Genomic DNA, 12863 nt, shown 5'->3' on the forward strand with positions numbered 1-12863 from the left:
GAAGAGGCAAGAAGACATTTTGGCAAGGTGGAAGCTCGTAGAGGAGAACCCGTACCCCGCTTCATTTCTGTTCCTTCAGATGTTCTTCTCATCCTGCAGTGAGACTTTGTTATGTGATGTGATATCGTCGAATTGCTACCACTGCTGCATCATTTGGTGCATTATGAATCTTTGTATCAGTGTTAGCTACGTGACCATTTATTCGTGTCCTGCGTATTTCTTGTTCGAAACATGACTTCCTTTGTGAGCTAGTTGAACATGGAGTCTAGATTGTAATATTGGTCTCAAACATCATGGTATCTTCCTTTTTAAACATGGATTGATGCATGAACGATACAACATTTTCCGAATAGCATGGGTCACAATCATCATTTCACTACTAAGATAGCACAATACATACTATGCGTAGTACCAAGTTACAATAGGTACCTCAGGGGATAAAAAACATCATACATGCTACACAACTAAATGATACAATACTACATTGGTACACTGCTAATGTGCTCCATGTAGACTCCAGAGGTGGTCAACAAGGTCTTCACGCAGTTTGTGGTGCATTGCACGGTTCCTGATGGCTTCAGTGGCTTCAACATAATGCAGGACTGCTTGGTCTAGATCTCGATGCACTATCGCTGTCTCCCCCATATAGTTGAACACCTGCTCGGTTGAAGCGCTGCCATTTTCGTCCTCAATTATCATGTTGTGCATAATGACACATGTTGTCATTATGTTCTGCAGTGTGCTTTGATCCCAAACTCTAGCAGGTCTGCGGATTATGGCAAACCTCGACTGCAAGACACCAAATGCACGTTCCACATCCTTGCGGATAGCTGCTTGCATGGCGGAGAAATGGACACTCTTGTTGCCTCTTGGTGCTGAAATTGCCTTCACTATGGTTGCCCATTCGGGGTAAATGCCGTCGCCGAGGTAGTACCCCATGTCGTACCTGTTACCATTAACTGTGTATGACACGTTTGGCGCAGTCCCATCGGTAAGCCTGGTAAAAATGTTAGACCGGTGCAAAACATTTATATCATTGAGACTACCAGGCATCCCAAAGAAAGCATGCCATATCCATAAATTGTACGACGCAACCGCCTCCAAAACTATGGAAGGCTTGCGAGTATGGCCCGTATAAGCGCCATGCCATGCTTTCGGACAGTTCTTCCACACCCAATGCATGCAGTCGATGCTCCCCAGCATCCCGAGGAACCCTCGCCGCTCGCCTTCGGCCAAGAGGCGAGCAGTATCTTCTGCAGTGGGAGCCCGGAGATATTCATCAGAGAAAAGCACAACAATAGCCTCGACAAACTTCCTCAAGGCTAGCATACTCATCAACTGCGTCGGAACTGACTCCGTACGCTAGTTGACGGATTGCCGCAGTCATTTTTTGTAGGGGGCTTAGGCCGAGCTTCCCGGTTGCATCCCTCCTCTGCCGAAACCATGGGTCATGCTGCTCCACAACGGCCGCTATTCTCAAGAACAATCAGCGAGTCATCCGAACAATCAGCGAGTCATCCGTTGCTGTGCCCGCTCACACCCTTTTTCACCGAGCTGGAGACGCGGTGTGTCGACGACAAGTGGAGCGGGCTGCTCGTCACGCGCTCGACCGCAGCGGGTGGAGCTACGACCTCACGTTCTAGTACCTCGACTACAACAACGGCTACCGCTTCATCACCGGCTGGAAGGTGTTCCTCCAAGTGAACAGCCTAGAGCTGGACGGCGAGGGCAGGTTCCCGCGCGGCAGCCGAGCACGATTTAGCTTTCAATCCCCTTGACTCCTTATAGATCTGAGCTATTGGAATATACTTGGTCTGTAAACTTTGTGGATTGAGATTCAGGAGATTTTGGATAATTTTTGATGGGGATCAAATGTATTTTTGTCTTGAGACTTTAGTTCTTGATGGGGAAACTTTGTGGATTGAGATGAGTCGATTTGAGCATGGCGGCGGCGACAGGAGCACGGCGGCGGTGGCGGCGACAGGAGCAGCAGCCGAACTAGCTCTTTTATTTTTTATTTTTGGCTCAGGAACATTTTTTAGTGTTAGTTGGAGGCACAATCCGACACTGAAAAGAACTTTCAGTGCCGGTTCTAGCCCGGTACTGATAGTTTTTGACTATCAATACCGAGTAAAGAGTGCCGGTTGAAAAATCGATACTGAAATTATTTTTTAACGGGCACTGATGTGTTATTTTGTGGTAGTGAAATTGGCACCAGAGGAAGAAATTATGAGTATTTGAAGTAACTATTATAAATTAATATAGCAAGGTAAGTCATCTCTCTGGTATGTAAGAAGACGTTGTCTGAAAGTGACACGTGGTTGTCTTCTACTAGAAATTTTTCTTAATGACATGGTTGTTTCCATGCGGATCAAACATCGTGCAATAGCTATCTATACGTACCGTACCCGGCACACTGCTGCACGCGGGCTGCACGCGGCTGTACTCGCGGGTTCTGCTCTGCCCTCCACGTACAAGGTGGGTTACTGTGACAGGACGCCTACGTTCCAAACTTGTAGAAAAGATTCCTCTCCCGTTTCCTCTTCACTCATCTCTTCTAGGATATCATCGCTTTGACACCTCCGTGTCCCTGTACAGACCACTATGTGTATGCAGTCCTTTTTCGACTTAACTGCGAAGTCTTATCACACGGATAGTTTCCGCGGTTGCTATAGACTTCACTGCTTTGCCACATGTTCCAAGTCTTCTTGCGCGTCTAATTGTCTTATCATCCTCAGTTTCCGAGGTGTCCTTCTCACAAAGTCTTATATATGGTCACAGCCGGTAGAATTGTTTCACAAACTGTTTCTTTTATGGTGTTGTGTTGATTCCTGGTGCGACTTCCTTACTACAACCCTACAACTAGCTCCAACTCCTCCAGGTTGTGATTTCCTCTACGCCGCACTACAAGATTGAATGATTGATTATATATATGCACATGTACTAATATATATATCAATTTCTCTTACTTTCCGGGCATGCAGGATAAACGATCTACATATTGTTTTGATCGATCCTAATGGCAGAGATGGTGAGTTCCGCAGTGGTCCAGGAGGCAGTTAGCCAAGTCCTATCTAGCATAAGGGACAAGTACGAGGGGAAGTCAAATGCAAAGGAGCACATGGAGAGGATGGAGATGGCGCACATCAAGCTGGAGGCCGCCTTCGAGACATCCGACAAGTGGAACGTCACAAGCGCGCCATTGCTGCGTTGGCGGAGCAAGCTCAAGCGCGCTGTGCAGGAGTGCGACGACACACTGCGGAGGTGCAAGCAGCGCTCTCAGGGAGAAGAGGAAGGGACGGAGAACGGGGTAAGGAAGCTCACCTTTCCTAAACGGATTGCTCACACTGCCAAGTCGTTCGTTTCCTCCATCTTTAATCGCGGCGACGACGAGCTGAGCGGATCCACCGTTCGGCGATTCGAGTGGTTCGCAGACGGTGCTAGCGAGTTTTTGAGATATGTGGAGCTTGGTGGCACACCACGCCAATACATGTTCTTCGACCCTCTTGTGCGCCATCTTCTCGCAGGCAAAGGAACAGAGTATAGCTTTGTTCGCGGGGACCAACACCTCTCGTTTTTTCTCAAGCCCTTCAGTCCTCCCGAGCATGGGATAGAGGGTAGTCTGAAATTTTCCTTCGAAGATGGTAATGCGCCAGAGAATAATTTCCTTCTTGGTCTTCACTTTAGACTTTCCGAGAGTACCGACATAGTTGGGGTTGTAGTCAGATGCCTGCAGCTGTTTACGCCTCACTTGAGGTCCACTTCTGAGACTGTGAAGACAACGCTCACCCAGCTACCAACGCAAGACTTCTACTGGGCGCCATATATTGATTCAAGCCTTAAGAAACACTGGAACAATCTTCACAACATATTTTGTAAATGGTTTCGCCCAGATCCGCTTTGTTGCCAGCAACATGATCATCGGCACATGCAGAGCTACGCCGGTAGCAACACAAGCTCATCATCAGAATCATTTCCATGTGATACATACTTGGAACCAGTTACCGAGGTGTTTTTGCTGGGCCACGTCCCACTGTCACCTGGGTACAACAAACAGAGGGCGGTCGTCGGCGGCGAAACATGCCCCGTGAGAGATGTTCCATACCTGAAACTGGGAGGACTCTTCTCGCCCCATGCTTCTGCTGAAGATTTGTTGCCTGCAGTTGGGGGTTCAGCGACAGAGATGCTCAACGGGGAGGCCGCGCAACGTGGCTTGTATGCAAACATTTCCTTTGAACAGCTGGGCGAGATCATGCTACCCAAGGCGGTAGATTGCCTTTGCCGGAATGCGGGAGCGACCTCGTATCAGATGCTGTGGAAGTCCAAGCACGGCGGCGCATACCTTCGGGTCCAGAAGACCGCATGCCGAGCAACCAGTCGGAAAGGTAGGGGACGAAACCGTCTGAAACGGTGGGGCATGGGAGTGCGCCGAGGAATCGCTGAGTTCCTCGGCTCGTGGGTTGCGCACGCGCCTGCCCAGCTGCAGGGCTCAATCGCAGACTGGATAAAAGAAGAATCAGTAATGCAGTTAGCACTTGATTATAAGTAGTTAGTCTATCAACCTGTGCACCTACACGGGCTAGCCATTTCAGCAGACCGTGTGTATTAAAATAGTCTGTCTAGTTGTTTGTTTGTTGACAGATTTTTGTTTCAAAATCTGTCATTTTTTTCCAATTATATAGCATCATATGGAGAATTCGAATGATTTTGTGAACCAAATATATCAGATTTTTCTAGACCGGATTCAATAATCTTAACGGAACGGCCCACAAATTATAAAACAAATTCACAAACTAATACGCAGATAGGGTTCACACAACACAGATAGATAAAACCGCCCTATATACAGAAAGAACCAAAAAAAAATGCCCGCATAAACATAGCAAACGAGTATAAGAAAAGCCCATAGAAAAAAAAAACCCAAAAAATACTCTCAAGATCAAGTGTAATTTGATTATGTTTGATTTGTCCTATAATTTTTGGTTCTTGCAATCAGAACATGGACAATATATTTCCTTTATCTTCTGAGTCAAAACGTCCTTCTCGACGGCTTCAATAAAAACAGAGAGTCCTTTGATGTATATTTCTTCATGTCTTGGCGCATCGTATATCCATGCTCTGTCCATCTTTAACTTTAACCATAAAACTAGATACATTAATTAATTAATTTGAAAATAAGAATAAAAAAGATTTTTTTAGACAAAGAAAAATAGGCATGTTATGATTATAATATGTCTGCACAATTGAATCTACATTGGCGCAAATTTATAGCTCAAAATAATGTGAATTCATTATTCTCTCTCCCTCTCCCTCTCCCTAGAGATCTAGATCTAGAGAGAAAAAAATCCCCATTCATGATAAAACCTCCTAAAGCTAAAAAAACTTCAAATTTTAGCTACATTTTTGAAATATAATGCTAGAATCATGTGAATCTATACAATTGAATCAATATTAGTAATAAATTTTGGCTAATTTGTTGATCTAAATGGCAAGAATCATGAGCATCTCTAGATCACAACTAAACCCTAATTAAGCCTTAAATCTAAATCTAAACTTAAAAAAATACTAGTTAGGGATGAGATATCCTTACCTTAGATGGCTCCTCCAAAGAATTAAAAATAAAACCCTCCCCCTTTACTTTCCAAATCCACCGCCATCTTAAACTCTACTGTTCGAACAGAAGAGCTCTCTGTCTGAACGAAGCTACCCGATTGGATGCACTATTTATGGAGCTATTTCCACATATGGTTCCTTATGCGAATCGCCTGTGAAAATGAAACTATTTTCACATGTGGTTCACATAAGAAGCCATCTGAGAAAATTATTTTTTACAGGTAGTCTACAACTGCACGGGACCGCAGCCACTTACTCAGACGGTTTGTCCTATGAACTGTCTGTAGAAATGAAACTTAAGTGTCTAAAAAATAGTTTTTGTAGTAGTGTACGTCGATCTCCCCTCCCCATCTCCTTCTCCCTCCCACCGTCGGCCTCCTCCCCTCCGCATGTCCTTCTCCCTCCCATGGCGCCATAATTCGCCATTGAGAAGCCGCTCGAGATAAGCGATGTGAGCCGCAACTAGACCAACCTGCTCTTCTTCAGGAGACACGAGTATCAATGCCGAGTAAAAAATGACGGTTGAAAAAATTGATACTAAAATTATTTTTTAACCGGCACTGACGTACTGTTTTGTAAAGTAAAACTGACACCCGAAGAAGAAATTATGAGTATTTAAAGTAACTACTATAAATTAATATAGCAAGGTAAGTCATCTTTTTGGTATGTAAGAGGACGTTGTCTGAAAGCGACATGTGCTTGTCTTCTGCTAGAAACTTTTCTTAGTGACATGCTGTTTCCATGCGGATCAAACATCGTGCAATAGCTATCTATACGTACCGTACCCGGCACACTGCTGCACGCGGGCTGCACGCGGCTGTACTCGCGGGTTCTGCTCTGCCCTCCACGTACAAGGTGGGTTACTGTGACAGGACGCCTACGTTTCAAACTTGTAGAAAAGATTCCTCTCCCGTTTCCTGTTCACTCATCTCTTCTAGGATATCATCGCTTTGACACCTCCGTGTCCCTGTACAGAACGACTATGTGCATGCAGTCCTTTTTCGACTTAACTGCGAAGTCCTATCACACGGATAGTTTCCGCGGTTGCTATAGACTTCACTGTTTTGTCACATGTTCCAAGTCCTCTTACGTGTCTAATTGTCGATCACCCTCAGTTTCTGAGGTGTCCCTCTCACAAAGTCTTATATATGGTCACAGCCGGTAGAATTGTTTCACAAACTCTTTCTTGTATGGTGTTGTGTTGATTTAAAGTTTTTCACTAAACAACATATAATTTGTAGGAGATAGCAAGAGTGAGCACATAAAGTACTCAGCAAGTGTGAAAAAGTAATGGCATGTAGTCTTATACCAAAAATAGGCTAACGCATAGTGTATTTGCATAAACGCGAGTAAGAAAAACACATTTGAACTCAAAAGCAATAAATATTTATTAAGTAAATGTAACATAAATAGTTTATCATCCAGCATACAAGATTCCCCACCTTACATACCATAATCGTCTAGTACTCCCTATACTATTACCAAAACCACAACCACTTGGTACTCCCTGTACCAGAATCATAACCACAACCAAACCTATAACCACAACCAACTAATCATGTGAGGATCCAAGTCTCTCATAACTGCGAGCACGGCTGTTATGACAGTTTTACACTCTGCAGAGGTTGTCCAGCTTTCCCCACGAGTCAGTGAATTCCATTTTACTGTATTCGTGAAACACTTAACACACGCCAGTGGTGTGCCGTCAAGAATCACTGAATGACATTTGTCACTAACCAGAGACTCTAATTAGTATGTCACGTCTTATCCATATCAGTCTCGTGGTTGGTACGTTACTTCTTGGGTTGTCGCTCCACGAACCGATCCTTACTTAGGTTACTTCAGCAAACACTAAACCAACATCATAACCATGATAACCATCAAAACCACTTTTCTCAAGGCCTAAGGTTCCATGTTGCTAGACCATTAATACAGTAACGACCATTGTTACATATATTCATTAGTCAAGATTATGACACTTCTCAACATCCCAAAAACATGGCTAAGCAATCTACCCATAAAAGACACCTAACCATAAACCATCTAGGTTCTAAGGGATGCTAAGGGAAAATCTAGAAAAAACCCTAACATAGGTGACTACCCATCATATTGACACTGCATGCAATTTTGTAAAACAAAATATTTAAAAACATAGGTTCAAGATAATCAAAAACACTTGCCTTCTCCTTGTTGCTGCTCAGTGTATTCTTCCTCCTGATCTTGATGTTCCTCAAATTGATTCGGGGCGTTGTCGACTAATCACACAATAACCGGCAAACACACAAACAAGATACACTAATGATAGAGTACAAAACAAAAACAACAAGATAAAACCTATCTAGAAAGAAAGAACACTGAAAAACGAATCTAACGGCGCAAGAATCGCTTAAAACAGAGCTACGACGAAAAAGATATGCTAAAAGCAAGTTTATTTTACTTAAGAAAAGGACTTGATTGTAATTAACAGAAAGTTTTAGGGACTTTTTAAAAATAGAAGGACCTATATGCAATTTTTGAAAAGTTTAGGGACCTAAGTGTAAAAAGATAGGGCTCCTTTGTAATTATAGAAAAGTTTAGGGTCAAGACTGCAAAGTTATAATTAAAGGAATTATCTGGAATTATTTTTAGATTGAAAAATCTCTTTTAATACGTGGCTGCTAACTGGCTTGACATATAGGCAAGAAGATTGAAGTGGCAGCTGAGGTGGCACGGTGACGTGGCAAAGGCGGCTTACTGGGTTTAAGCATATGACACGTGGCGATGTTTGATTGGGTGCTGAAGGGGTACGGTAGGATCTAATATAAGCCGTGCAGATCTAATCCAACGATGCAGAGGAGATCGGGTTGCCGGGGAAGAAGAGCATGGCGGCACCGAGGGGACTGCAGCGGCGCATGGCCGGAAGGCTCACCGGTATCGGGTTCTGGGTCGCCGGCGGCGATGACAAGCAGCACAACAGAACCAGGAGAGTACGGGGAGTCCATTTTGAAGCTTACCGAGGGCAAGGCGGCACGGGAAGGTGGTTGTCGACGACGGAGGCAGCGGTGAAGCACGGGAACTCGTTGGCGAGGGTCTTCGGTGGTCAATTAACGACGGTGAGGCCGAGAAAAGCTTCTGGGCAGGCACGTGTCTCCGTAGGTGGGCTCAGACGGTGCTGGACGGCTCTGGAGCGGCAAAGCGGTGAGGGCCGTTGAGCGGCGGCGCTAATGGCAGCGGGGAGCTCGGGTTTTAGTGAGATGTGATGGAACTCGGCGAGATGGCTCTGGGAAAAACCAACGAGAGGTGGGGTTACTTATATAGACGGCGTACTCGACTCGGACTCGGCGGCATACTCGTCTTGGACTTGGCGGCGAGAGACCAGACGGCAGACGACGAATCTGACGTGGGGGTCCCACTAGCAGCGGCTCAGGCGGTGACGGCTTCGGCGTGGGTGTCTTTGACGAAGCGCAGGCGCGTGGCGCGGCCCAGGGAAACAGGAAAGAAAAATGGGCTGGCGCTGGAGGTGGGCCAGAAAGAAGAGGAGGTGGCCTAGGTAAGGTTTTTATCCTTTTCCTTTTCAATTTGATTTTCTAAATTTATTTGAAGTTGAAATTTGAACCAAATTCATTCAAACAAAGACCAAACCACACAAAGAAAAGCCCTACATGCCTAAGGACAGCATGGATGCACAATATTCAAATATATCCTATGTCAAATTGGTTTTCTTTTTTATAAAATAGGGTTTTGCCTTTTTCAAATATTTAAACTCAATTTTAAACTCTAGAAAATTTTAAGAAATTACAAAAGTGGAAGTTTATGGTGTTACAAACCTACCCCCTTGAAATGAATCTCGCCCTCGAGATTCGGACAGATTGGAGAAAAGATGAGGAAACTCGGTCTTCAGGTCTTCTTCTCTCTCCCACGTCGCCTCATCTTCCGAGTGGTGACTCCATTGCACTTTACACAATGGTATTATTTTGGTTCTGGTCACTCTTTCTGATCTCTCAAGAATCTTTACGCGATACTCTGTATAGGAGAGATCTTCCTGAACATCTAGGTCTTCCATTGGCAACTGTTCTTCAGGCACAAGAAGACACTTCTTCAACTGAGACACATGAAAGACATCGTGCACATCTGCCATCTGAGGCGGTAACTCTAGCTGATGAGCTACTTCCCCTCCTTTCTCTATTATTTTGAAAGGTCCAATGAACCTTGATAACAGCTTCCCCTTGACTTTGAATCTTCAAAGACCTCTGAGTGGTGAAACCTTGAGATAGACAAAATCTACAATTTCAAAAACCAATTCTCTTCGCTTGTTATCAGTGTAACTTTTCTGTCTTGATTGTGCAATCCTTATATTCTCCCAAATTATCTGAACTTGCTTCTCTGCATTTCGTAGAACCTCTGGGCCAAAGACTTGACTTTCCCTGGTCTCATTCCAGAATAGCGGTGTTCTGCACTTTCTTCCATACAGTGCTTCAAACGGAGACATTTGAAGACTGGCCTGATAACTATTGTTGTATGAGAACTCTGCATACGACAGACTTTTATCCTAACTTTTACCAAACCTTAGAGCACAAGCTCTTAACACATCCTCCAATATCTGATTGACTCTCTCTGTTTGACTATCGGTTTGAGGGTGGTAGGCAGAACTGAAGTTCAGCTTTGTATCCATAGACTCATGTAGCTTTTGCCAAAACTTGGACGTAAACTATGTTCCTCTATCCGATACTATCTTCTTTGGCACTCCGTGTAAACATACTATTCTTGACATATATAGCTTTACTAATCTGGCTCCACTGTACGTAGTCTTAAATGGATAAAGTGGGCGACTTTAGTCAATCGATCTACTATGACCCATATTGAATCATATCCCCCTTGCGTACGGGGTAAACTGTCAGTAAAATCCATACCAATTTCTTCCCATTTCCATTCAGGTATCTTCAAGGGTTGCAGTAATCCTGCTGGTCTCTAATGTTCGGCTTTGACTTTCTGGCAAGTATCACACATGGCTACGTATTCCGCAACCTCTCTCTTCATCCCATACCACCAGTAGCGATCCTTGAGATCTTGATACATCTTTGTACTTCCAGGGTGAATAGAATATGCTGAATCAAGAGCTTCTCTTAGAATCATCCCTTTAATATCCTTCTGGTTAGGCACACAAATTCTCTTTTTGAACCACATAGTACCTTGACTGTCTTTTGTAAAATCTAGAGCTTTATCATCCTTAATAGGCTATCTAATTTTCTTGAGCTTCTCGTCCTCCTGTTGACCCTTCCAAATTTCTTGTTCGAGAGTGCAATCTACTTCCATGGTGGTTGTTTCCATATCCGCTACAAATCCAAGGTTGAGCTTCTCAAACTCTTTCCATAACCCAAGTTGACTATCTTGAACCGTCACCGAGTTGACTATCTTGAACCATCATTGGCGAGGGTCTCCGGTGGTCAATTAACGACGGCGAGGCCCGGAAAAGCTTCTGGGCGTGCACGTGGCTTCGAAGGTGGGCTCGGACGGCGCTGGACGGCTCTGGAGCGGTGAAGCGGCGAGGGCAGTCAAGCGGCGGTGCTAATGGCGGCGGGGAGCTCGGGTTTCAGCGAGATGCGATGGAACTCGGCGAGATGGCGTGGGGAAAAATCGAGGAGAGGTGGGGTTACTTATATAGGCGACTCGGGTCTTCTCAGGGGCGGCGGCGTACTCGACTCGGACTCGGCGGCGTACTCGTCTTGGACTCGGCGGCGAGAGACCGGACGGGAGACGACAAATTCGGCGCGGGGGTCCCACTGGCAGCGGCTCAGGCGGTGACGGCTTCGGCGCGGGCGTATTTGACGGAGCGCAGGAGCGCGGTTGGGCCGGCTTGGGCGCGCGGCGCGGCCCAGGGAAACGGGAAAGAAAAACGGACTGGCGCTGGAGGTGGGCCAGAAAGAAGAGGAGGCGGCCTAGGTAAGGTTTTTATCCTTTTCCTTTTCAATTTGATTTTCTAAATTTATTTGAAGTTGAAATTTGAACCAAATTCATTCAAACAAAGACCAAACCACACAAAGAAAAGCCCTACATGCCTAAAGACAGCATGGATGCACAAAATTCAAATATATCCTATGTCAAATTGGTTTTCTTTTTTATAAAATAGGGTTTTGCCTTTTTCAAATATTTAAACTCAATTTTAAACTCTAGCAAATTTTAAGAAATTACAAAAGTGGAAGTTTAGGGTGTTACAATATATATAGAGCGAGACCTATTGATAGATACAACGCAAACACACACACAATAGAGAAAGACACACAAGAGATATAAACAAGCATACACACATACACATACAGATAAACATACACATACAAACATATATTATGTGTATCTGTAGAATCAAATTATAAGACACATACAAACATAATAGAGGAGAAAAGATCTAATATAATACGCCAATTTACAACAGGTAAAAAACCAACAACACAAAACACTGTATCAAAGATGTGGTTGCCTGGAGTTCACATGAACTCACGAGAAAAAAAAACTCACGAGAAAAAAAATACAATCTCTTTAAATTCCTTATTTGTTCAGGTAGCTCTTTCCCACCAAAAACCACCTTGAATAATTAGAACCCTTATCCACCTACGCGTGTACATCAGATAAACACGAAAAGGTCAGTAATGAGATATATAATATAACAATATAGACCTGAAAAATATCGATCAAACATATAAAGTGATAACAGAATTTTAGGGAAAAGAGCAGAAAAATAACAGGACAACACAAACACACACATACACGAAAAAAACATAGCCATAATGTGACATTAGAAAAATAAATGACGAACAGGACAACACAAACACAAATATTGCTGTACGAAACAGGAAAAAAAATACTCGTGTTGGTTTTGAGCAAAATTGATCAAGCCACAAATACTTGTGTTGGTTTTTAAAAAGATTCACAATGAAAATGCACCAAAAGCCTGATACTATATCTTTAACAACTAGTTCACACGAAACCACACTGGGCGCTTGCAAAAACAGAAAAAAAATGGATGAACTGATGGCAAAACTACAAAATTCAAACAGCACAATGCTTCCTTAAGAAAATCTCAACCAGTATGTTTCCTCCAAGAACAAATTGACATTCATTAAAGAAACATAAAACAACTCGTATAACCATCATTGCTTTCAAAATTTGCAAAAGCACCAGAGGTGTCAGTTTTATGAGATGTGCCACACTCAGAAAGAAGCATCAGATAAGTAATCTAATAAGACCCTACGAAGTTCCAGAAAGCAACAACACGC

General features: G+C 43.9%; 2 protein-coding genes across 2 annotated transcripts; one reads left to right on the forward strand and one right to left on the reverse strand.

Moving 5' to 3' along the window:
* Positions 1–495: 495 nt before the first annotated feature.
* LOC133886469 (uncharacterized) lies at positions 496–1335 on the reverse strand. Its single transcript, XM_062326164.1, has one exon. The coding sequence runs from the start codon at positions 1333–1335 to the stop codon at positions 496–498; it is 840 nt and encodes a 279-aa protein (XP_062182148.1).
* Positions 1336–2720: 1385 nt separating this feature from the next.
* LOC133887419 (uncharacterized) lies at positions 2721–4721 on the forward strand. Its single transcript, XM_062327366.1, has 2 exons — positions 2721–2881; positions 2985–4721. Exon 2 carries the CDS (start codon positions 3020–3022, stop codon positions 4547–4549), a length of 1530 nt encoding a protein of 509 aa, XP_062183350.1. The 5' UTR covers positions 2721–2881; positions 2985–3019; the 3' UTR covers positions 4550–4721.
* Positions 4722–12863: the final 8142 nt, after the last annotated feature.

This window comes from Phragmites australis, chromosome 12 (genome assembly GCF_958298935.1).
Source record: "Phragmites australis chromosome 12, lpPhrAust1.1, whole genome shotgun sequence".
In the NCBI taxonomy this organism is placed as follows: Eukaryota; Viridiplantae; Streptophyta; class Magnoliopsida; order Poales; family Poaceae; genus Phragmites; species Phragmites australis.